Below are 27,506 nucleotides of genomic sequence, written 5' to 3'. Positions count from 1 at the left end.
ATCACTCTTTATCTGCCACTTAATATTTGTATATCCCTATCTAGTTTCCAGAGGCATATAAAGTGGCTTCCCTAACCTTGCAATGTTTATTCCTGTTAGCTAATAGTGTTATGATTTTAGATTGTACAGAACACATGTTTGTGTGCACTTTCTTGATTTATAGTTGGAAAGGTAGCTTGATATTTTACTCAGTCTCTGTGGGCTTGCCTCCTTGCAACTGATAACCAATTGGGGGTAATTTGATAAGAAATAATATGTGGCTTTGTCCTTATCTGTGGTTCACCAAGTGAGTCACAGCAGGTGTATCAAGTTTTTTTTTTTCTTTTTGTAAATGCTAAAAGTATTAAGAGTTATTGTTTAAAGTCAACACATGAAAACAAAAAATATCTAATCTTCAGTTTTATTTACTTTACTATACAGATTAGGAATGTAGGCAGCAACAAAAAATCCAGAAATAGTTCTGATTTGGCCCATACTTCATGACGAAACTCTCAAAAAACTGTCACAGATACCATTTTAGTTTAGAGTTGCATTCTTTTGATTGTGAGTGTTAATCAATGCTCCCAGAAGAACGGACAGAAACACATTTTAAATCAGAAATTTCCATATTGTGGAATCAAGCCTTATATCCACAATGTGACTTTTAGTGATGCATTAATAGCAAAGAAGAAGAAACAAATATATTACTTAGAGCAGTGCTTCTCAAACTTTTTTTTCCAAGACTCCCTAAGCCAAAACAAAAATCTTCTAAGCCCCCAAGTAAGTTAAAAACTAATTATTATAATAATTCTTTGGTATGTTAATCAACCTTGGTTACCTCCTGGTGTAAAATGAATCCCGTTCAAATTGAACTTTGAATACAATAATTCATTTGTTTTACTGAGACTACAGTAAACTCTGCTTTTAACAAACTAAAACTTTCCTCCATGAAAAAACGAGGGAACCACAGAGAGGAACAGAGGTGACACTACTAGGAAAGGATATTAAAGGATATCTTGTTCTAGCCTTTTAGGAACTCAAGGTCCTCATATCCCTCAAGACTATTACTTTCAGCTACTAGAATTTTGAAATCAAGCAACCTATTCCAATGGGGTCTGCATCCCCATTTTGAAAAGCACTGACTTAGAGTACAAAATAGTGAGAGAACCTGTAACTATTATGTTCAAAGCAAAAGTCCTTGTAGCATTTGTTGCATATTCAAATTGTAACAGGCTGTATTTTAAACGTGTACTGGATATAACAGATTAGGGTACATTCATTGCACTGCAAGTTACATTTGCAAATAAGCTAAAGTAATGCTTTGGGTAAGATGTGTTTTATACCTAAATAAAACTTTTCCATTAATGTTAGTAAATAATCTGGCAAGTGCATGTTTTTATTAGTTTGTCAATTAAAGAAAAAAGTTTGGTGGGTGTTGATAATTAGTTATTTTTACTCACATATTCTGAAGTGTTTAACAGCTAGAATATTACAAACTGTACTGTCATCTAAACTTGTAAAGTGCACCCAAAAAGAATTAATTATGAACAATGTATTATCTTTTAATGGATGGAGTGATTTGAATTGCAAATGGGAGTAACATTTTATGGATATTGACAGTGAAGATTTTCTGAAAAATCCCCAGTATGAAGCAGTAAACCTTTGTAAAACACTTGTTGAAGGTGGGAGTGGGGTATGACTTTTTATAACAAATGTATAATCTCTGATTTTCCATTTTATTTGATTGGTCACATATAAGTATGAGTAACGTAATCTACAAAGTGAATGCAGCAATATGTATAACGCGCTTGCGAAAGGAGTCTCGGCTCAAACCAAAGGTCCATACTGTGACAACGCGTGCGCCTACAACGCGCTTGCGAAAGGAGTTACGGCTCAAACCAACTGTGACAACGCGCGCGCCTACAACACGCTTGCGAAAGGAGTCACGGCTCAAACCAACTGTGACAACGCGCGTGCCTACAACGCGCTTGCGAAAGGAGTCGCGGCTCAAACCAAAGAAAACACAGAAACGAGACTACGACCTGTGAACTACACCTGAGGTAAAGCGTGCGCGCCAGGTTGTACGGCCGCCCAGATGCGACCGCCCACAGGGCTCACCGGATGTACGGAAACCCCAAAGGTCCATTCTGTGACAAAGCGCGCACCTACAACGCGCTTGCGAAAGGAGTCACGGCACACACCAACTGTGACAATGCGCGCGCCTACAACGCGCTTGCGAAAGGAGTCACGGCTCAAACCAAAGGTCCATGCTGTGACAACGCGTGTGCCTACAACGTGCTTGTGAAAGGAGTCACGGCTCAAACCAACTGTGACAACATGCGCGCCTATAACGCGCTTGCGAAAGGAGTCTCGGCTCAAACCAAAGGTCCATGCTGTGACAACGCGCGCGCCTACAACGCGCTTGTGAAAGGAGTCACGGCTCAAACCAACTGTGACAATGTGCGTGCCTACAAAGCGCTTGCGAAAGGAGTCGCGGCTCAAACCAAAGAAAACACAGAAACGAGACTACGACCTGTGAACTACACCTGAGGTAAAGCGTGCACGCGAGGTTGTACGGCCGCCCGGACGCGACCGCCCTCACCACCGCATATACCCTCCATGATATGTCTTCACGCAGCGGCTTCCCACCGAGGCGCATATTGCGCTGTGGCGCTCGGCCCCCCCAGTCAGACGCAGCGGCTTCCCAGAGTCAGTTGGTGGCTCCCAAACAACACAACCTGTTCAAGCGGTCGGTGTCAGCGAAGGGAACAGACTCACGTCTCCACAAAACGAAACCGCTTTAGTACAGATACGCTTATTGGATTAATTGACAGTTCCCCACACGCACCCACACTCCATGATATGTCATCCATCCACATATTGGACAGAACAGAAACTGATTGCCATTCTAGAATTTCCGATTCGCTAGCGAATCGCAGGCTTACTTGTAGATAGCTAAATGTGATAAAAGGCTGCCAAATTAGCCATGAACAATTATGTCTCTGGTGGTCTGTACACTAGTGCTATAATTGGGCTGGAGTCTCCTTTGTTTGTTATATAATATATAAAAACTCAAAGGATGTAATTTTTAGAAGTGGTTTATAATTCATCTCACAGATTTATTGCAAAGCAACCTCTTTGACCAATATTTCTTGATTTTTGAAGGAATGTAAAACCTTTTGGTGCTGCATCATCTAAGATAATTGTGTTGGATTTACTAAGCCAGGTTACAGTATGAAAACACAAATCAGATTGTATACTTATCCATATTACTAACCGAGAATGCTAAACCGGATGGACGCAGGGACATCCGGCCATGGGCCGTAGCCGCAAAAAGACGTACTGCACAGGCGCCCCAAGAAATGAGGGGCCGCTAGAGGCGGACAAGACCACAGAAAAAAGGAGTGAGCACAGAAAAAAGGAGTCAAAGAAATGAGGCGGCGCGAGCACAGAAAAAAGGAAAAGGCACAGAAAAAAGTAGTCAAACGCAGGCAAAGCACGTAACCCATTGCACACGAAACTAGCACACAAAAAAGAAGAAGACGCTCGCGCACAACAGCAAGGCCCCCCCCCCCCATTCCCCTCCCGCCCCCCCCCCACCCCACAGGCACCGGACAGGACACACACCAAGAGGTGGTTTTAACAAGCCCATGGAACACAAAAAAAAAAGAACACAAAACCACCCCACACACCCTACAAGCAACGGACGGGACACACAAAGAGGGGGATTCAACAAGCCCCTGGAACACAAAAAGAAAGAAGACGCTCGCGCAACAACAATCCTCACCTACCCCCACACATCAATAAGAAGTGACACCCAAAGCCACATATCTAAAGGAAACGTCCATATTAAACATACGTCATCTCAACACCTTCACACTAGGCAGCATAGGTGGATCTCCTTACAATAAAGCACTATTAACCGTTCAACTGCAGAAAAGGCTCCATATTAACAGTGAGTGCAATCCTCCTTATTACTTAACCATATTTCACACGCTGAGGAACAAACAAGTCATGAATACACGGTCACGGGTACAAAACGATTCGGATCGGATAACGGGACCAAACACACGAACACGAATGAAACAACAAAATACACGGGGGCGCATACAACGCGCTTCGGAAATTCCGGGAGAAAAAATGTCTCGGATCAAAAAACGCAAAGCTCAAGTAACCCCGTTACAGAGACGTGCCCAAATGGACAGACACAATGAACGTAGACGCATACAGCGCGCGTCTCAAAGTGCTGCATCGAAACAAGCACGATTTCAAAAGAAAGAGCTCGCGACTCAGACATACAAAAAAGGGAGCGAATAGACGGAATAAATGAACGAAAACGTGTACAACGCGCATATGACCTGCCAGAAAACAAGCAAGCAAGACTCCAAAAGCAGAAAGCTCAACTGACCAACATACAAAAACGGACAAGGCTCGATACAAACAATGCACGACGTAGACTGAAATGGACTTTTGGCAAAGTGGAGGCGAATCAATTAAAACTCAAAAATAGCGCGTCACAAATAATGGACATGCAACAACGCGGCACTCAAAGGCCACAAGCAAAACATGCCCGTCGCGGACATCAACACCAGACAACGCCTTCAATAATGAGTCCACTATTGAGGAAAATTCATTGGGATTAATGAATGTCATTTGCAATCATTGTCATTCACTTAACTTCCCAGAAGAAACAACTGGCAATACAATAATGAATTTACACGTTGTTGTCAAAAGGGGCAGATTAGACTGCCTCCTTTACATTCATATCCTGAATATCTACAGAAGCTTCTAACTAACGATGTGCCTGAAAGTAAAAACTTTATGAACTGCATTAGATCCTACAATAGTTCATTTGCTTTTGCATCTACCGGAGTACATATCAGGCCACCAAAAGGCAATGGCCCATACTGCTTTCGCATATGTGGTTAACAAAACGCACTAATATTATGTCCAAAAAATATTAATGTTAATCACATTAATAACCAGGGGCCTCATGTATAACGCCGTGCGTAGAACTCACACTATAACATGGCGTAAGCACAAAAACGGGATTGTGCGTACGCACAGAAAAATCCAGATGCAGGAATCTGTGCGCACGCATACTTTCACGTTCTTCCACTACATAAATCCCGATTTGCGTGAAAAGTAACGCACGTGCACGCGCCTTCTGTCCCGCCCCAACTCCTCCCAGAATTACGCCTCTTTGAATATGCAAATCAATATAAATAGCCTTCTGTGAAAAGACAATGGGAAAAGCACAGGGGAAAATATAAGAATTTCAGCGAATACCAAGTGGAGGCAAAGGAAAAACGTACTATTTGTTGGTATAAACAGTGGTATAATCAACAAAAGAAAGTTGATTGAGTGACAGAGTGTCGGAAAAACTCGAAAGATCAAATTCACAAAGTCGCACAGTGCCGAAATAAAAAAGAAATCACATATCAAAGTCGCTGTGAAAAGGCGAGTTGTAGCCCACCGTCTGAGTGTCATATGAAAGCTTATTAGGGTACAAACAAAAAACATAGGCACACAGTGGGGAAAAAAGCACGAAATGTCAACTTTAATCTCGAAATTTCCACTTTAATCATGTAGTTTATTTTGCCATTAAAGTAGAACATTATAAACTTCGTCTTAAAATCGTTTATTTTACTAGTTTCTCAAGTAGCACGTTAAATGCTTTTTTCTGTGTTTGATCTTCTATGTGCTCTATGTGTGTGAATCACTACGTGCTTCCGTTCTTTCTCTTTCTCCGACAGGACACAGAATGCATTACATTCGAGATATTACAGCTCTCTGAATAATTAAAATACTGAGATGTATACGTGATATCATTTTCATGATGATCGGAATGAAAGCATGTTATTAAACATGGGAACACGGTGGCGCAGTGCTTGTTCATATCTCACGCAAGAGGCTTGCTGCACCATGTGCGACCTTCGATGAAATAATTTATTACAGAAGTACTGTCTCTTTCAAACGTACTAACCTCCAATTCCTGTCCATACTTTTCTTTCTCCAATCGCCACACAATCAGCTCTGTAATAGACGTTAAGCCATTTGTAAGCTTAGAACGCAGATTCTTCAAAACTTTTAAGGAACATTGAAATATCTTCGTAGTACATGTTTAATTATTCTATTCGTCAATCCTTCCAGTGTCGCGTCAGCACCAGCAAGAATACAGCGCAAGGCAGGAGCTATCCGTGAACTAGCTATACGCTGCGGCACCGTGTCCTCACATGTTTAATTATTAGCAATACAGATTATTTAAATGAAGTTAAAGTTTTATCTGTATACTATAAGCAACATATTTTGCTGCATTTCATCTTAAAAATGATATTGTCATCATACGCGCTTTATAAAGTAGCGCAGGTTGTGCAATATTATAACTGTAGTGCAAGTTTACAGTGAGGTGATTGAGTGCGTTTATAGTTCTTGGGATGAAACTGTTTCTGAAACGCGAGGTCCGTACAGGAAAGGCTTTGACGCTTTTTGCCGTGGTTGAGGTAGTGTGTACTTGAGACTGTATACTGATAATTCTCTTTCCGATCATCTGCTGCTGTGATTCACACTCAGATACAGTGATATAAATACTCCGAGTGGTGCAGTGAGAGTAATATGGAAAAAGATGATCTGCTGTGGCAACCCTTATCGGGAACAGCAAAAAGAAGAACAAGATGCAGTGAGCGTAACAACGCTAAAGCAGTTCTGGTATTTGGAATACTATGGCTATTCCCTGGCCCATTATATTGCAGCAGGTTAATTACAATCAGATGCATTACACTAATAAACAATATGCAGTTAATTTCAGTGTATTTATAAAGCCGCGTCAGGAATGTGGAGCTAAGAAAGAAAGGATGAGCACACAGGAACAGTAGTTTGACCATTCTGTGGACCATTATATTGTTACAGGTTAATTACAATCAGATGCATTAAATTTATGAACGATATGCGGTTAATTTCAGTGTATTTGATAAAGCCGCCGCCGTGGATGTGGATCTAAGAAAGGGTAACCACACAGGAACAGTAGCACTGCTTTGACGCTGGGTGCCGCCAGTCTGCAAAACCGGGCGGATAAATTGCGTACGTCAAGGTATGAGTTACCGTGGAAATGTGCGTGGCTTTACGCCAAGTTTAGGTTTTATACATCGCGATTTGAGCGTGGAAAGGTTCGTACGCAACATTTCTCTGCGTACGCACCGTTTATACATGAGGCCCCAGGTCATTTCATTACTTCCTGGAGAGACACGGCTCTTTCTAAGCTCTGACAAAGTTGACTCTGATGACAACAATGAACATCTGAATTTCCCCTTAGAATATTTGAACACTATTAACCCAGACGGATGACCACAACACAACCTTACCCTTAAAAACGGTGTTATTCAAGCAACAGTTCTTACAGAATCACATGCTAACAATACTGTTCTCATTCCTAGAATTGACCTTACGAGTTCTGACCTGGATTTACCTTTTACATTGAAACGCAGACAGTTCCCCATTAAACCTGCATTTGCCATGACCATCAACAAATCACAAGGACAAGCCATGGACAAGGTTGGCATCTACCTCTCTGAACCCGTTTTTGGACATGGACAACTTTATGTTGCCTTCTCACGTGTTCGACGTTCATCTGACGTTAAAGTTATAAATGATCCATGCCAAGGAAGACTCATTCAAAGACAAGACACCATCTTTACTACTAATGTTGTATACAAAGAAATATTCCAATAAAACATTACTCTATGCCAAACACTCTATTTTTTATTTATATAGGCATCATCCAAACCTGCACACTATTCTATATCTAATTCATACATCTCACTCTTTGTCATGCCCCAACGCCAGGGGTTGGCGAGCGAAGCGAGCAGGGGGCGGAGCCCCCTAGTCATTTATAAGAGCAGAACATTATATGTAGATAGGATACTGTATGTTTATTATCGCACATGATGAACACCTGGCTGTTAAAAAGGCAGATCTGCTGGCTTATGTTTTTAACTTTTCCTTTGAAAATTGCAGTAAAATGTGAATGGGGGCTGGAAAGTGGGGGAGTGGCTACTGCTGGAGCTTATCTATAAAACTTTCAATCAGAGTGAAAAAACAGCCAGTTAGTTATATGGTTTACTCTGGGATTCACAGAAGCAGCATATTGTATCTGTACTAATTTAGATTGCTCTCATATGGTATAAAATAAAATCATTTTTATTGAAGAGAATCTGCATCTTACATCTTGACAGTCTCATAAAGGATTATGCAACCCCACTGTTTTATTTTTGGGAAAATGGTTCAAAGGTTTTAACAGAAAATAAGCAGGCAGGAATCAGAGAGGAAAGGTCCAATACTTCAATTTTGTTTACTTGTTCAAATATAATAGTAATAAACAATATAATAGCAATATACATGCAGATATAGGATTGTACAGTTGACTCACAGTAATACAGATATATGAATTATACTATTGACTTACAGTAATACAGATATATATAAATTATACTATTGACTTACAGTAATACAGATATATATATAAATTATACTATTGACTTACAGTAATATCAAAAGACCCAGAGCCATCATCCTAGACCAGTAGACTGAGGGAGCCCGCGTGTCAGTCTCGTCAGAGGATCAACTCGTGAGCCTGGTCCAATACCGGGCGGTGTGCACGTTCCCCACGGTTGAGCTTCCAAAGAAACTGAGGGCAGAACCTTCCCTTATATACTAATTGAGTGTCCTTGCCCAAAACGGCTTACGTGTAAGCAGTGTATACAGAAGTGATCAGTTTCTGCACACCTCTTCCACTTATGTTTTTATCTCTACTAAGCCTAAAACAACCCTTCTTAGAGACATCAAAACAACTTACAGAAAAACATCTTGCATTAATTTAACCTTTTCCCTAAAACATTCTGAAACCCTTTATGAGAAACAGGTTTTTGCACATTCTTTCGCTATCATCCCAGACATTCCAATCTTTGTAGCTGGTTTTGCACTGAAGCGACCAACCCCCTCTTACTCCTTTATTTCATCCCTTCTCCTGTTACAGAGAAAACTTTTTTTTTATTACACCCACACTGAACACAACTTTGTAAATCAAAAATTTACCTCACAGTTCAGACATGTATGTGTGTAATACAAGGTCCGTGGCGAAGTGTGGTTTTTAAATAAATAATCGGGTCCCGGGGCATGTGGACTCCAATCAGATGTGGGTGTGCTCGAACACATGTCACTCTGGGGTTGACTGGCATGCTTGGGTAATCACACACACACATGCAAATGTGAGTGGATCAGTCAGGTCCCCTATCCACACCTCAGAGTAGGCTGAAAACCACAACTGCATTCAGTCAGCCAGTATAAAAGGAACCTGTCTTGCAGAGAGGGAAAGAGCAGAAAACAGAGGTTAAAGAGATGGTAGAAAGAAGGGAAAATTTCTCTCTGGTGACAAAGCAATGACAGGACCATGACAGAGGGCATTTATTTACGTTCGCTTATATTTTTTTTAGTTTAACAGTGTCACCGAGGAGGTACCCCAACTCCTAAACCTTTGTTTTTCTCATCTTTTAACATGTTATGGACTGTGGAAAGTATATACAGAAGGTGGCTGTTTGTGAACCATGTCACCACACACTTGGATGTCATTGTATATACTCCTATAATATACGAGTATATGCATCTTAAAAGAACACCAGTGAACTAATGAAAAAATTAGGATCAGTTCTTACATTCCTTAGTATTTCCCATAAACATTTCTACATTTGACATTTATCTAAATTAAATCATTGGTAATAGCAGCCACATTTACTAGGGAAAGAACCTTACTGTTTCTATGGTCACACACTAAATTGTAAATGGTTCTGTGAGTCATTAGTGAGTGCAAATGCAGTTTCAAAACAATCATTCTGATCTAGTTGAGATTATGAAATATAGTTTTAAAAAATTGCATTTTTTATAATGTTATAATGTTATTTTCATAGGGATGATATTCTTTGCATCACCGAGGGCCCAAACTGTAACAGACATTACTTTTTTTTACAGATGTCATGGCAGTGCCTGGCAATATGTTCAAAATTGGAATATGAATACATGCTAGTAGGTTCAAATGACACCTCTCCTTCGGTGACAAATTTGACAAAGGGTGTTGTCTAGAATAGTACATCTTTAAAGTGCTCCTGATCAAAAAATTAAACTTTTCACAATCCAAAATATCCAACTCTTTAAAGTACTTTATCATGTAATTATTTGCATCGCTTCAAAATCTCCTCTCCAATGTACCATCTTTAAGTCTTTTGGGTATTAAGGTGCTTGGCAGCTCAGGAATGTTTCTTAAAAGCCTTAGGCAACCAGAAAATGTTATGAAATGAATGATCTGACCTCTTCTGCTTAATAAAATTTCATATTAGTGCAGCTGTCCTTGGTGCCCCTGGACTGTCATGTTAACAAGCTTGCAGTGTAATGTACAACTGTTAAGTACATGTATAAAGTATGCAAGGCATAGGCTGAAATAATTTGTGCATTCATGGCCGACTTTCCTCCAGCTTCCTGTCACACCTGTCACATTATTCATTATTCATTGTTTTTTGCCATAATAACAAGAAGAAAATTAGTATCAATGACTGATTTCACTGCAGTGGTTCATTCTCCCTCCCACTGACTCTCCCTCTCTCTTGGTACAAAGATTTTGAAGGTTCAAAATAATTTAATTCTTCAAGGCCCAGAATGTGTGGTCACGTTTTCAAGATTAAATGTACCATCTTATAGTTCAAAATCTAGCACATGGAAAAATTGGAAAATCATTTACACTTTTTGTTTTTGTAGAAGCAAAGCAGTGTATGTGAATGACTGTTCAAAATCCCCCAAGTGGACTGACACATGCCTAGCTACTGCATAAACCAGGAACTATGCTGCTACTACATGTCAGCCCAGCACATGTAGGGGTTTACAGTAATATTATTAAGATGGTTCAAAGGTGATTCATTCCAAGCTCATATAAAATTGCTAAAAATCACAATGCTGTATTGACACCAAACTCTAAAATTAAATCTCCCTCAGCATAAAATGGATTTGAATAAATGTTTACCAACTCATTTAAACACGGCGTCCCTGGTCATTCTCATTCTATTGACTTCTGAACAAAGAGACTTAGCATGCAATATAGAAAAAAAAATCATATTTCATCTTGTTTCATCTTGGCTTGGCTATAGTGCATATTTTGCCTTTTTACCAATTTTCTCTGCATTTTTCGTATCATGCGTGCAAACGGCATGCTACAAAAGGTGCATAACACAGGGCATAAGTACTCTATGGTCTTGCAGGAGGGAATTCCGTCTCTTAAATTCTTGTGGTTGAAGGAATTATGCTTAGAGGGCACTACTAAACTGACCCATAAGAAAATACATTTTGTACATGTCAACTGTTTGAGCAGCATTTTGATTTTGTATTACATTATTACTCAAAACACGTTAGCCTCAGTTGTTGTCTTTCTACCAACTTTTGAACAAAGAGACTTTGACATGCAATATAGAAAAAATGGTAAAACCCTTCATCATGCAAACTGACACACAAGTTTGAAGGTTAGCAAATGCTTCTGTGATATTTGTTGCTTGTATGTTTTAAAAGAAATGAAAACATGTTTTTAGTTTTGGAAGCTGCCTTTGCAAAATGCAGGCTTTTTTACTCAGCTCTAACACTTTCATTGCATAAAACTAATTCTGCATGCAAAAAAAATTGACCATGTCTCACAAGAATAGCAGGTTAAAGTGTTTAAAGTACAGTGACTAAACTAATGCAGTGACTCAGTTCCTTATACTTTTTCGCCTTCTTAAATACAGCATAGTCATCAAGTTGATGAGATTTGCCAAAGTTCATGCAGCATGTTAACCTCAGCATTGGGCCATCAGCTGCAGGGAAGTGGGATAAATCATTTGTGGGGGAAGAGCAAAATGGTTCACATGGTATGTCAGCAGCCAAGGTCTTGCATTGTTGTCCATAATTAAACTTTCTTTGGTCTGGACATTTTAAAAATTGTCAGTCTGCTTACTGTGCTTCATTTTCTTCAATAGCTGGATCTCATAATCGGCCTTTTAATCATTTTCATTCTGTGAATATTTTTTGTCACATGTGCATGTCCACTCCAGAAAGAGCATGTTGATTAGTAGTGCATACTACATGCAATTAGCTGTTTGCATAGGAGGCTTCAGAAATCTGTATAAACTCGAGACCCATTGGTCTATTGGCAAGGTGTAAGCATTTTTTTAACCATTTATTGATTTTAAAATACACTGTAAATGCAGTGCACACAATATAATTCACTAAATCTGAATACAGTTATATATTAGTACATCTGATAGTCATATGCTAATGCCATTTCTCACCAAACAGGGTAAAGCAAAGGTTAAAGAGACTATACTTGAGGCAGTAGAGCCAAATTTAAAATAGCGCGCTACAACTGAAGAAGCAGAGGATAAGATTAAAAAAAGAAAAAGAAAACTTGAATTGCTCTTTATCTCTTATTTCATCCATCCATCCATTTTATAACCCGCTGATTTTTTTTATTTAATTTTAAATAACAATCAACATCATTTTTGCATTATACTCTAGCAGTGTTTCTTAAAATTTGGGCCACAGACAAGTTTGTGATAGGTCACCATATGATTAGCCAAGTTCATCCAAATGCAAATTCTGTGATGAGTAATATATCACCGTCTATTTAACATAATTTGTACTGTGGTAGTATGCAGCCTGAAAGAGAGCCTATAAGCAACGCTACTGATGCTTCACAGAGAACCTTTGTTTCCACACCAGAAAATATCAAAATAGTTAGACATACTGTAGAGCGAACTTTGTTGTTCAGCAGAGTGTCAGTCCGCAGCATTACACACTTCATCTTGACTGTTTGCTGATTTTTTCATCAAGGTTTACCCTATCATCTGTATAAAATACAAATAGTGCATTAATTTGTAGGAATAATTTAGCTACGTAACTCAGCATTTTGTACACAACTAATTAAATTGTTAAATGAAAATCAAGATACACCAAACAATTTCAGAACTTATTCAGAAGAATGTATTGTTAATAGAAGAGCTTGTTTAAAAAATGTTATTTAAAAAAAAAAATCTTAAGTTATGGTAAAGAGATGGCACTGTTTTGTTTTTTTTTTTTTTTTGACTACTTGATTCCTTATCCGGCAACAAGAGTCAAGTGACTAAGTTAAATGACCATTCATACTATCCTCTCAAAAACCATCATATACTCACACCACACTCCTTATAAATAAGCAGTTATTTCTCTTAGCTTTACTAAAACTAAGAATTTACAATGACAGTAATGTACATCAGAAATCTATACCGAGTGTTGAATGATAGTTATTGTTTTATTAACAATATGTTTGCTTTCCATTTTTCTCTTTTAGTAATATTTATGTGAGAAATATGCTTGAATGAAAACAAAAAATTAACTGTATTTTATTATATGGCCATTGTTATTTATCAGTGGATGGCTCTGCTGTCTTTATGGTAGTAATCCTCTTCTTGGATCCCTATATGATACAGATTTGTTTATTTGTGTCCCCAGTATAAAATGTTTAAGAAACTCTGTACTGAAGTGTTCAGGGTTGGGTTTTTCTTGCTGAAAAAATAATACTGTAAGTGATAAATATACTTTATGTTCCATAAGGTGTTAAATCAAAAGGGACTAATGACTGATCCTAAGTTATCTTTTTTAGGTGACATTTATACTGCAGTAGTGACTAAATAGAGGGCTTAGTAAAAACATACAACTGAGGAACTCCAAAGAGTTAGGGGGCTACTTGGAGAGATCATGCACATGTTAATGGCCCTTTTTTGAGGCCTAATGTCCAGTTTACTATCTACATGTGACAGAAAGCCACTTTGCAGATTGAATAGGATCAATGTGCATGCTTCGATGTTTGCTAAACCATCTGTGGTGCTTTTATATTCAAGTGTCGCATATTCCCCATCGTAATGACACGATACATTTTAAAGTTCTCGCATACCGTCTTCTGTGTCATCTTTTTTTTTTCCATCTTCACAACAGCATTGAAGTAGACCATCATAAACATCATCTTTAAACTTAATGCTACATGCTTCTGGGGCTTCCTCCTGCATTGACAGCAGCAGCAAGCAGCAATCCCCACACAGAACAGATTAAATTTATGAGATTCCAGCTCTCTCCACATTACAGTCGTTAAATTTACAGTAAACTTGATATCTCTTTCATGACGAAATGCATTAAGCTACGTGTGTGTATTACATTTTACAGATAAATTGTTAACTTCATGTAAATAATGTTAATAATTACACATGTGGGGGAGACACGGTAGCACTGCTATCTCACAGGGAGTCACTTCCCTGGCGTCCCCTGCCTAGAGTTTGCATGTTTTCCTGGCGGGTTTCCACAGTATGCTCCGGTTTCCTTCCAAAGATGTGCAGGTTTGGGGATCTGGTGATGCTAAAATTAAGCTAATATACTTTCAGCATATTCTCCACAAGCTCAGTATGATTCTCTGCTCTGTGCCTGTCAAGAAAATTCTGGACAACCTGCATGAATGAGGGTGCTGATTCAGTTGGCTTCAGTTTCTTTTTGAGCTCATCATCAAGCATCAGTTCACGGATTTCAGGGCCAACAAAAACACCTTCCTTAATTTTGGCTTCACTTTTCTTGAGACCAAACTTATTTCTTAAATGCTGAAATGCATCGCCTTTACTGTCCAGTCACCCTAGTTGTCCAAGACCTGGAACATCATAACTAAAAAACGGGATTTGCTGGACGAAAATGGTTTGGAGTCAGCAAGTGAAATTTTTTAAAGTAGAATCCCAGTAGCAAAATGCTTATTGACCAGTGTAATGATACGAAACACAGATCAACCCTGCAATGGTTAACTGTCCACAATCTCAATGTTCTGCCATGACCATCTCGACCTGACCCCTATTGAAAACCTGTGGAGTGAGCTGAAGAAGAGAATACACAGGAGAGGGCCTAGGACCCTGGATGATCTGGAGAGATTATGTAAAGAAGAATGGTCTCAGATGCTGTGCTCTGTATTCTCCAACCTTATAAAAGGTTATAAGAGAAGACTCCGTGTTGTTATATTGGTAAAGGGAGGTTGTACACAGTATTAAATGCAGGGGTGACAACAATTATGGCACATGTGTTTTTGTTAAAAATATTTATTTCTTGAATGAACTTGTTTAAATTAAAAGTCAGATGCCAAAAATAGAGGAGGGCACTGTATGTATGTATGTGTGTGTGTGTGTGTGTGTGTGTGTGTGTACGTACGTACATATACAGTATATATATATATATATATATATATATATATATATGGAAGAGAAGGTCTATGATACAGTTTACATATTTGCAGCTGGAGATCCACAAAGGGAGAAAAATGAATCACGTATCATAAAGTAGTTTTTATTCCTGAGCTTTCAACCCCTGTCCAAGTGACTCCCCACGTAACTTTTTGCTATATATTGCCTTTGATTCTTGTAAGGCTAAGCATTATCCTCTGATGAAGACCCATGGCAGGGGTAAAAAGTACTTTATGATACGTGATTAATTTTTCTCCCTTATATATATAAGCCTGTTGAAGAGCCTCAAGCAAGAAGACTTCCACCACTGTTTCAATCAATGGAAGAAATGTATGGAGCTATGTAGAGATCGGGAGGGGGAGTATATAGAAGGTGACAATGTTTAGAATGCTGTAATTCATCAATAAATATATATATTTTTTTTAACCAATCCAGTTATTTTGTGTCTCAACTCATGTATATATATGTATATGTATATATATATATATATATATATATATATATATATATATATATATATATATATATATATATATATATATACAGTATATGTGTATATATACAGTATGTGTGCATTTATAAGCTGCCATCTAGCATCCCGGGGGAGATTCTGTTCTGGCCATGCCTGCTCCCTGGTCCTCTCTGTGAAGAGGCGTCAATCACATATCATATAATCACATATATAATCTCATGTATATAGATGTACTAGCAAAATACCCGGGCTTCGCAGCGGAGAAGTAGTGTGTTAAAGAGGTTATGTAAACATATATATATACATAAACATATATACATATATATATACATATCTACATATACACATATCTACATATACACATACAGTAATCCCTCGCTATATCGCGCTTCACCTTTCGCGGCTTCACTCCATCGCGGATTTTATATGTAAGCATATTTAAATATATATCGCGGATTTTTTGCTGGTTCACGGATTTCTGCGGACAATGGGTCTTTTAATTTCTGGTACATGCTTCCTCAGTTGGTTTGCCCAGTTGATTTCATACAAGGGACGCTATTGGCAGATGGCTGAGAAGCTACCCAACTTACTTTTCTCTCTCTCTCTTGCGCTGACTTTCTCTGATCCTGACGTAGGGGGATTGAGCAGGGGGGCTGTTCGCACACCTAGACGATACGGACGCTCGTCTAAAAATGCTGAAAGATTATCTTCACGTTGCTACCTTCTGTGCAGCTGCTTCCTGAAGCGACATGCTGCACGGTGCTTCGCATACTTAAAAGCTCGAAGGGCACGTATTGATTTTTGATTGAAAAACAAACTCTGTCTCTCTCTCTCTCTCTTTCTCTGCTCCTGACGGAGGGGGTGTGAGCTGCCGCCTTCAACAGCTTTGTGCCGCGGTGCTTCGCATACTTAAAAGCCAAACAGCCCTATTGATTTGTTTGCTTTCCTATCTCTTTCTGACAGGTTTTGCTCCTGACGCGCACTCCTTTGAAGAGGAAGATATGTTTGCATTCTTTTAATTGTGAGATGGAACTGTCATCTCTGTCTTGTCATGGAGCACAGTTTAAACTTTTGAAAAAGAGACAAATGTTTGTTTGCAGTGTTTGAATAACGTTCCTGTCTCTCTACAACCTCCTGTGTTTCTGCGCCAATCTGTGACCCAAGCATGACAATATAAAAATAACCATATAAACATATGGTTTCTACTTCGCGGATTTTCTTATTTCGCGGGTGGCTCTGGAACACAACCCCTGTGATAGAGGAGGGATTACTGTATATACATATACACATCCACATATACATATATATATATATATATATATATATATATATATATACATATACAAATTTACATATCTACATATATATATATATATATACATATAAATATAGACATACATATATACATACATACATACATTCACATATATATATATATATATATATATATATATATATATATATAATATACTGTATATATACATATCTACTTATTGGCTCCTGTATTTAGGATATAGCGGGTTGGATAATGGATGGATGGACATTTGTATGCATAGCCCTATTTGCCCGTTTTCGGTTTTTTTCTTTCTTTAGTAATATTTCAGCAAACCCGGAGCTTGTCAGTTCAAATCCTGGTACTGACACTACTGTGTGAACCTGAGGAAGTCACTTCACCTGCCTGTGCTGCAAAAAACAAAAGTAATGTAACAAATTGTACCTCAGATGTTGCAAGTTGCTGGAATAAAGGCATAAGTAAAATAGATAAATATATATTATACACATAGGAAGTATTAATTTATTTTCAGTCAAGTCATCTGCAGCAAACCTTTATAAATGAGGGTTTCTTCTTCATTGAGGTTTTCTCTTGGAGAGCTTTTTTCATTTCATTGAAAATTAAAGCAGCAGCTGCCAAAATATGTAGCTTTCTTATTAATTTTTCAACATTGTGTAAAATAACTATAAAGTAACATAAAAGGTTTAAATACTGGTTATCCTTTTACACTAAAATATTACTAAAGAGATACAAAAAAAGTAAAATGCATATGTTCTTTTTCTTTAAGGAGATTTAATATTACTGAAGAAAGAAAAAAAAAACTAAAACAGCCAAATGGGTCTATGCATACAAACTTAAAAGGTTTAAATAAAACAGAAATATACACTTTTATTTTTACTTGCTTAACTTGTGGAGGGTGTATCCTGTAGCAAAGCCCTAACTTTTTTTGTGAAAGCCCGTTTCAGTCAATAAGTCTTAAAAACAGGTGTAAAGATATTGACAATAAGCTACACAAACCCACCAAGACATGGAATCGTTTAAATCAAGTATCATTACATCTTCCTTTCTTAAAGAGAAGTAAGGCAGTACTTATAAGCTTACATATATATATATATATATATATATATATATATATATATATATATATATATATATATATATATATATATATATATATAGACATACATACATATATATATATCTATATCTACTGTATATATGTATATCTATATATATCTATATCTATATATACATAAATATATATACATATATATACATAAATATATATACATATATATATATATAAATCCCCGCGAAGTACTGCTTTTAAATTTTTATTAAGAAGAAAAGCTTTTTAAATTGAGGGAAAATATCCCAATATCAATTTGTTAAGGATCTGTTTTTCTGTGAAGCAGCCTTAACACAGCTTTTCCGCTGTTTTATAAACGAACGCCATATAAGGTCTTCCTTTTTCCTTGCTTCGCCAAGGAAGGAGCTTTTTTATTAAATCCAAGGGTTCTTCGCTTTTTTTTTTTGTTTGTTTATTACAATTGTTATAGTTCTGTTTGTATACGACGTTGTCAGTTCAGCACTCAGGTTGTAATATGACCAAGCTGTGCAAGCTTACTGTTAAGAATGCAACGTATAGTTGTACATGAGAAAAGCAATCTTGCCTCAAATCAATGGCAACCTTTTGTAGGTCTATGAACTTAATTTAAAGTTTAGGTTTACACGGTGCTTTCTTTCTGAAGTACCTGCACTCATGAATATGTCTGTATGCGTCAGTCGCTCAAATCCCCGTGCTTCGCACCGGCGAAGTACTACTTTTAAATTTTTATTAAGAAGAAAAGAAAGCCTTTTAAAATTGAGGGAAAATATACCAATAACAGTTTGTTAAGGATCTGTTTTTTTGTGAAGCTGCCTTCACTCGAGTGATCACTTCGAGCTGACTTGCTGGCTAACCATAAGCGTTACCTGGTAGGTAACCACCCATACAATCAGATTGTGAATCAGACTACGAATGCCGTGAATGTAATTACCCCGATCTACATGCTGTCAAATAAACGAACCACACGCCGTGGCGCAATTTTAGGGGCTTTGCCTCTAGCGCTGACGTCTGAGCTTCGATTCCCGTAAGGGAGTGAAGTGAGTGGGTGGTTACCTACCAGGTAACGCTTATGGTTGGCCAGCAAGTCAGGTAACATCAGCCACGGTGCCTTCAGTTGTGAGAAGCAGATCATAGAATGGATGAAAATAGTTTACTGTCAAATAATGCAAAGAATACGCGACACGTCTTTCCCCCTTATTCTTGGCTCATCAGGCGTACACACTCACTGCACTCGCTTACGGTAATCGAACTTCGGACGTCAGCGCTACAGGGGCTTCGCAGCGGTGAAGTATTGCTTTTAAATTTTAATTAAGAAGAAAAGAAAACCTTTTTAAATTAAGTCTTAAAAAGAGGTGTAAAGATATTGACAATAAGCTACGCAAACCCACCAAGACATGCAATCGTTTAAATCAAGGCGCGAGTCGAAAAACACCATCCCATAATATTAGTTAACGATTAACACATTTCTATATGTATTGTAAGCATACAATACAACTGATAATATGTTGCGCTTATTTATCTGGTGTACTGACATTTTTGCGCGTTTAACGGCTGAAATCTAACGTGGTTTGTGCCCTTCAGAATGAAAAGAGTTTGCATTTACCTTTTTAATAAAAGGCGGGCTTTTAAGCCTGAGAAATCACCCCGTAAATGCACACATTTAATTGCACATGTGTTAATATGTATGTTTACACAGTATTAAAAGATACTCAACAATTACACAGTATTAAAAGACAGTCAACAATTAACGTCATTTACCTTCGTTCCCGCGTTTGACTTGTGCTGTAAATCTCTTCCTCGTTTTCAGTTCACATGATTATGTAGGAGGCATAATACGTGATGACGCAATACGTGACTCCGCCTCCTCCATTAGAGTATATGGACAAAAAACAGGTTCCAGTTATGACCATTACGCGTAGAATTTCGAAATGAAACCTGCCTAACTTTTGTAAGTAAGCTGTAAGGAATGAGCCTGCCAAATTTCAGCCTTCTACCTACACGGGAAGTTGGAGAATTAGTGATGAGTGAGTGAGTGAGTGAGTGAGTGAGTGAGTGAGTGAGTGAGTGAGTGAGTGAGTGAGTCAGTCAGTCAGTCAGTCAGTCAGTCAGTCAGTGAGTCAGTGAGGGCTTTGCCTTTTATTAGTATAGATATATATATATGTTATATATATATATATTTATATATATATATATATATATATATATATATATATATATATATATATATACAGTAATCCCTCCTCCATCGCGGGGGTTGCGTTCCAGAGCCACCCGCGAAATAAGAAAATCCGCGAAGTGGAAACCATATGTTTATATGGTTATTTTTATATTGTCATGCTTGGGTCACAGATTTGCGCAGAAACACAGGAGGTTGTAGAGAGACAGGAACGTTATTCAAACACTGCAAACAAACATTTGTCTCTTTTTCAAAAGTTTAAACTGTGCTCCATGACAAGACAGAGATGACAGTTCCGTCTCACAATTAAAAGAATGCAAACATATCTACCTCTTCAAAGGAGTGCTTGTCAGGAGCAGTGACTGTCACAGAGATAGCCCTATTGATTTGTTTGCATTTCTCTCTGTTTGGCTTTTAAGTATGCGAAGCACCGCGGCACAAAGCTGTTGAAAGTGGCAGCTCACACCCCCTCCGTCAGGAGCAGATAAAGAGAGAGAGAGTTTGTTTTTCAAGCACAAATCAATACGTGCCCTTCGAGCTTTTAAGTATGCGAAGCACTGTGCAGCATGTCCTTTCAGAAAGCAGCTGCACAAAAGATAGCAACTTGAAGATAATCTTTCAGCATTTTTAGACGAGCGTCCGTATCGTCTAGGTGTGCGAACAGCCCCCCTGCTCACACCCCCTACGTCAGGATCACAGAAAGTCAGCGCAAGAGAGACAGAGAAAAGTAAGCTGGGTAGCTTCTCAGCCATCTTCCAATAGCGTCCCTTGTATGAAATCAACTGGGCAAACCAACTGAGGAAGCATGTACCAGAAATTAAAAGACCCATTGTCCGCAGAAACCCGCGAAGCAGCGAAAAATCCGCGATATATATTTAAATATGCTTACATATAAAATCCGCGATGGAGTGAAGCCGCGAAAGGCGAAGCGCGATATAGCGAGGGATTACTGTATATATATATATATATATATATATATAATATAATATGTCATGTTAAGTAACTGGGCACCTACAAAAATATAAAACTGAGCAAATGTTAATTCAACTTAGTAAATGCATAACAGCTGAAAGGTTGTATTATGTTGTTTCTTTTCTTTTTCAAAATGTAATTGTCATGCAGTCTTATGCTTTTGTGCCTGCCCTACTTTTATGTTCTGTAGCTTTACTTTCAGATATGAAAGTAGTGTTCTTTTGTGATAACCATCTAATTTTCTAACTCCACAATTAAAGTTCACCACACTTCCATTAAAAAGTAAACCATTACTCAGTACGCAGATTTTCCATGTTCTCTTTCTCTGTCATGTGGATTACCTTATTCTGATAGCTTATGAACTAGTGTACTATCCTGGGTTGGATCTTCGCTTTCAACCAGTGCTGCAACACTAACCGCAGGCTCCCCATGACCAAGTAATGAAGAAAGCAGTTTCAGAAAAGGGTTAGTTGAACATTTCCTTAGATTCTTCTTTTAAAATGGGCCGTGCTTCCCCCATTTGCCAAGATGTTTTGATTTGTATTGTAGTATAAAATATCAAGGTATATTTCACACTTTAAAACACCATCCAATGGATTTCTGATTTCCAACTTTTTGGATGAGTGGATAGACTTGTTTGTCTTTTGATACCTGTTGTCAGGTGTAAACAGTGAGAAAGTTCTAAAGTTTCCAAACATTTTTAAGTTTTCAGAAAGAGATTGTGGTGGAGAATAAATCAATACATAATAAATCTTTCTGCAGACCTTTAGATGACATACAGTCCCCTAGGCTAAAAACTGGTGGGAAAAAGATAAAAGACAGTAATTTAGAAGTAGTCTTGTATAAATGCTTTAGAAATACACCAAGTGAAAGACAATGATCTTTTATAACAATATAAAGCACTAAAAGAAAAATAATGAGAATGTAGCCATAAACTTTTCATCATTATCCTGCTGAAAGAGGCAATTTCTCTCAGGGAATACCATTGTCATGAAGGAGTTTGCATGGTCTGCAACAATTTTTAGATTGGTGATATGTGTCAACGTAACATCCACATAAATGTCAAGACCCAAGTGCACTTTGCCCAGTGCATTGCAATACCTCTGCCTACTTAGCTTCTTCCCATAGTCCATCCTGCTGCCATCTATTCCCTATGCAAACAACACACATACAGTAAAACCAGCCATCCACATTAAAACAGTGATTTATCACAACTTTCTTTCACTGCTCCATGGTCCATATTTGACACTCATATACCCATTGTATGCTTTTTCTAGGATGGACAGAGGTCAGCAATGGCATTCTGACTGGTCTGCAGCCAAGCTGCTTTATACATAACAAACTGCAATACACCGCGAGTTCTGATACCTTTCTGTCATGACCAGCATTAAATTTTTTAGCAATTTGTGCTAAGTTAGCTCTTCAGTGGGATCAGACCAGATGGCCTAACCTTCACTTCCCACGTACATCAATGAGTCTTAGGTACCCATTTGGAGATGCTCTGATCCATTCGTCCAGCCATTACAATTTGGCCTTGTCAAAGTCACTCAGATCCTAACTCTTGCCCTTTTTGATACCAACACATCACCTTCAAGAACTGTTCAATTCCTGCCTAATATATCCCATCCCTTTACAGGTGCCATTTTAATGAGATAATCAATGTTATTTACTTCACCTTTCAGTGGTGTTAATGTTGTGGCTGATAGGTGTATATTGTGTTATTTTCTGACCAAATATATATATCATCCCAGACTTCCCAGGTCATTTGTAAATACTTTCAGAAAATGTATTTTGAATAGCATATCAAAAAAGAAAGACAGACAATTAATTTTATGGGTATGTATTCAAAGGATGTTCTACACTAGAGATCACAGTAAGAGTAAAACAGGTCATTGATGAAAGATGCCAGTGGAGACTGACATAATTGTAAAAGACAGTACAGTAACTGAACTAATAATTGAGTTTAACAGTGGGGCCAAAGGAGAATTACTGGAAATCACATCTTATTGTACCTGCCATCGAGGACAATGTAAATGGACAATTCAGATAAATTCTTTTACTGTCAGCAAAAACTGAGAAGCGTTGGCAGTTAAAGATCGCTTGGTGTAGTAAACCCTTTTTATGATGACAGGAAAACCAGTACAGTATGTAATGCAAATCCGATGTATCTACTAGAACTTTCCTCCTGGGTATAGCCAGTGCAGGGCTTGTTGTCTGTGTATAAGTGTATGCATTATGTCTGTTGGGCACTTTGGTACAAGAAGATCATGAACTTTGATGCATTGGGAATCTTACGCATGCTAAAAGTTGTGTGTGTGCATGTCCTTGACATACAGGCAGTCCCTGGGTTACATATGAGATAGGGACTGTAGGTTTGTACTTAAGTTGAATTTGTATGTAAGTCGGAACAGGTACATTATTTTAACAAATGTTGTTGTTGACCGACTGTAACCAAGTGCTCTGCCAATGAATGATGGAGTTTCACCTCTTTCTGACCTTTTTATTATTTCTACTTTATTTTCCATGGTGATGGTTTTTCTCTTCTTCACCAGCACTTGCATCAGATTTGTGTTTCAGAGATATTGTTGAAGGGTGAAGACAAAAGGTTAAGATGAGCTCTTCTGCACAGCACCGTACAGCTATCACAGCAGGAAAGCACCAGTCATCAACACGTCTGATGTATAGGGTGGTCCAGATCTAATTATGCAATTTTCATTACGTTATAACTTATTCAGTTTATTCCATAGAAAATCACCCGAAAAATCCCGGACCATTGAGAAGTGTGCAAAGTGACGACATGAAGAATCGTCTTTGCGCCGAACTGGAATCGTCCCTGCATAAATTAAAGTCATCCAGACGATCTGGATCTGCATAATTAGATCTGGACCACCCTGTACTGACAAGAGACAACTTCCTGCTATGTGCGTAACAGTACAAGCAGGCATGCTATTGAGAATGAATGGGGGCAGCGAGGTGCGGTTCATCACCAGCCCACCTCACAGTCACCGCCACTACATTATGCTGCCTACAGCGTACGCAACACCACCGCCCCCATTCAACATGCAGCCATCCGAGGCACACTACAATGCTACCCCCCACCGCCCCGTTCAGCCACAACCGGATCACCACTTGCGGCATTACCAGCCGCACACCTAAAATGAACGGGGCAGCCGTGTGTGGTGTGCTGGAAGTGAAACCGCTTGCCACCGGGAGCCACCGGAGGGACACTACACTGCGCAAGCAGCAAAATCGCCCCCCTCCAGCCTCCGCAGGCCGAAGATGACGAGGAACAGCCTGTAAAAGATATTGTTGTATAATAAAATTAACCCTTATTTACTGTATACCCGCTAGTGTGTAGTGTGTAAATAAAAAGGAGTTTTGAGCCATCATTATATATGAACTTTGACATGAAGTTCCTTTATTTACACCATGTTTTTATTAATGCAGCATGGCGGACTAAAGAAATCTAACAGAAAGCTTTCTTCTACCAGCTAGGTTTATTTACATACAGTGACCATGAAGCATTTCAAACACACCAATCAGAATACAGATAAATGTCATAGCCCAGAAACTATTGGTAAAGTCACATAATTATTAAATTGTTTAACATATTAAGAGTTGTTAGTAAATACTTGGTTTAAAGAAAAAATACTTCTTGTATGTAAACTATTATCAAAGAACAAAATATAAAGTTAAATGTTATTAATGATCTCATTGTCTAATCTGAATGTGATGGTACACATGTCAGGATGTCCAGTTAAACAAGCAGCCGGTGCATTTTTCTCTTAAACAAGTTAAATAAAATAAAAATGTTGCTTGAGCAGTAATTTGTTTTAGTAATAGTAATTTACTTCTAATTAAGAAACTGGACTGAAACAAAATGCTTCAGCTGGTACTTGTTAGAATTTGAGTGAGCATCATGCATTTTCGTTTTTGTAGCATGATTAAATTGCAATTTACCTTTTCTATCAAAACATATAAAACACACAGTAAATGTCATGAGTTAGTATTTGTTTTTCTGTGAATTATTTTGTTACAATTGGTATTTTTCAGAACTTGTAATTGTAAGCTTATAAACCTTGTCATCATTTGAAGATTTTTTTTCTGTCTATTCTTTTGCATGGTTTTGAAGTAATTATCAAATTGTTGTCAACTAATTAATATTCTAGCTCTAGAACATTAGGAATGTCAAAGCACAGTGTGCATGGAAAAGACTATCTACATTTTATTTTCACAGTGCTAATTAAAAACGTTTCAGTTCATTTGCCGCAGGCTATGTATAATGAGCAGCTTTTATTTTGCCTTAGTAAAAACAGCTTTTTCCATGTTTCCTCTATTTGTTATCTTAATGATAAATGTCTATATATGGGTCAAAATGTATAAAAAATGAATTCAAAATATTCAGAAAAAGTAATTTAGTAATCTAATTAGTGTTAATATCGAGTTGCACAAAGTTAAAAAAAAATGTAAATTGCGTGTAATTCATAATAATATTTTGAAGCCTAGTAACCTGTATCTCACATTTACTACAGTTTGCCGTGAGGATTCAAGCCAGTCAATTTCCTCATGTTTGGCAGTAATGCATTCACCAATGGAGAAAATAAATGATAAGATTCCAGCCAAGGAAGTGAAAGCCATAGATACTTCAAACAGGTATGTAATAATGAATTCTACTTTTCTTATACCTCTGGTGAAATATTAGATTTTTTTGTCTCACATACCTAGATAGAAGGTAGCATACAATGACACAATATGGCCAAATTTTTAACCTGGATGTTATTGATTGGAATTTTTATTTTGCAGGAGCTTTGTATTTGAACAGTTAAATCAAAAATGAAAAATATTCCATCCAAACCCAGAACTGATTTCAGTGCAATCTTAGTAAAAAATCAGAACCACAACTAAGAGTAAATTATGCTATCAAAGTATTGAGGCCCCTAATGTAAGCTGGCAAAAGAAGGAAAATTACAAACCTCAGGCCTCAGTGTAATTATAAATCCTTAAAGACAATTTTAAAATTCACTTTGTATCCTTCAGCAAAGTGGATTAATGAATGTGTCCTATAATAGACCAACATACCTTCCAGGATTTTTTCTTGATTTGCACACTGCATTAGTAGAATAGTTTCCATTCTCCATGAGCCTGCCCTGGATTATGCAGGTCTGATAATGACTGGCTCAATGGAAAGACAATGCATCTAACCAGTATTATTTGGTCAAAAATGGTTAAATAGAGGAAATGTATTAATTTCAGTACAAATCTGTAGTTTTCAAAGCCCATTTAACTAAATCTTAACACTTTGGTCATGTTTTCTGCATTACTGTTGTTTACTATGAATCAACTGTAATTGTTTCTGTTTTCCCAAACCTCCTTGTCAGAATACTTTTTTCAAAATTAAATGTCATTTGAAAATTTTTTTTAAAAATGTGTATTTCAGTATTTTTAATATAATTTTACAAAAGCAGAATAGTAATTGAGCTGATTTTTTTTTGAGAAATTTGTCAAACATGTTTCTAGATATTGATATATCTGTAGATATGACTTGAGAAATTGATAGTACAAGATTGTTTTTGATCAATGTAATACTTATGCAATTAAAATGCGGAAAAACTTTTAACAGTTGTAACAAATGTAATCCAGTAAGTTTCTTACTGTTGCACTTTAGTTTAGGTCTTTCCAAAATTGTATAATAATGTTGCTTGGTGTCATCCAGGATATTTCATAAGATACTGCTATCGATTAATCAGGTTTATCAGAAGTACTATGTAGCTAAATAAGTGTTTTTCTGTACACAATATTTGTTACTAATATTTTTGGCAGGCAATGTGGTTTAGTGGTTAAGGGTTTGTACCTAGGACTTCAAGACCTGAGGTTGTGGATTCACATTCTGGTACTGACACTATGTGACCATGAGTAAGTCACTTCACCTGCTTGTACTCCGACTGGAAAAACAAAAGAAATGTAACCAATTAAATCTTAAATATTATAAGTTACCTTGAATAATGGTGTTAAATAATATATACAGTAATATTAGTTCACTTGTGCTTCTTACTCTTAAAAATGTTATATATAGTTGTGCATAAGTAAAACATTTCTGTAGATCTGTTCCTACTTTTCCTAGTGACATGGTTTCTGCTTATGGTAATTGCAAAACAATTTTAGAGGAAAATGTTTTTTTTTTTAATTGAAATGGGTAAAAAGTAGGAATATTGTGA

General features: G+C 37.6%; 1 protein-coding gene across 2 annotated transcripts in view; it reads left to right on the top strand.

The window, feature by feature from the left end:
* ccser1 (coiled-coil serine-rich protein 1) overlaps positions 1 to 27,506 on the top strand; it is a 1,824,576-nt gene that overhangs the window by 471,500 nt on the left and 1,325,570 nt on the right. For both annotated transcript variants that reach the window (XM_051927646.1, XM_051927645.1), the window contains exon 5: positions 25,824 to 25,944. In XM_051927646.1, the coding sequence (XP_051783606.1) occupies positions 25,824 to 25,944 (121 nt within the window). The remainder of the gene's footprint in view (positions 1 to 25,823; positions 25,945 to 27,506) is intronic.

Source organism: Erpetoichthys calabaricus, chromosome 5 (assembly GCF_900747795.2).
Source record: "Erpetoichthys calabaricus chromosome 5, fErpCal1.3, whole genome shotgun sequence".
Taxonomy (NCBI): Eukaryota; Metazoa; Chordata; class Cladistia; order Polypteriformes; family Polypteridae; genus Erpetoichthys; species Erpetoichthys calabaricus.
This window is presented reverse-complemented; position numbering and strand designations above follow the sequence as displayed.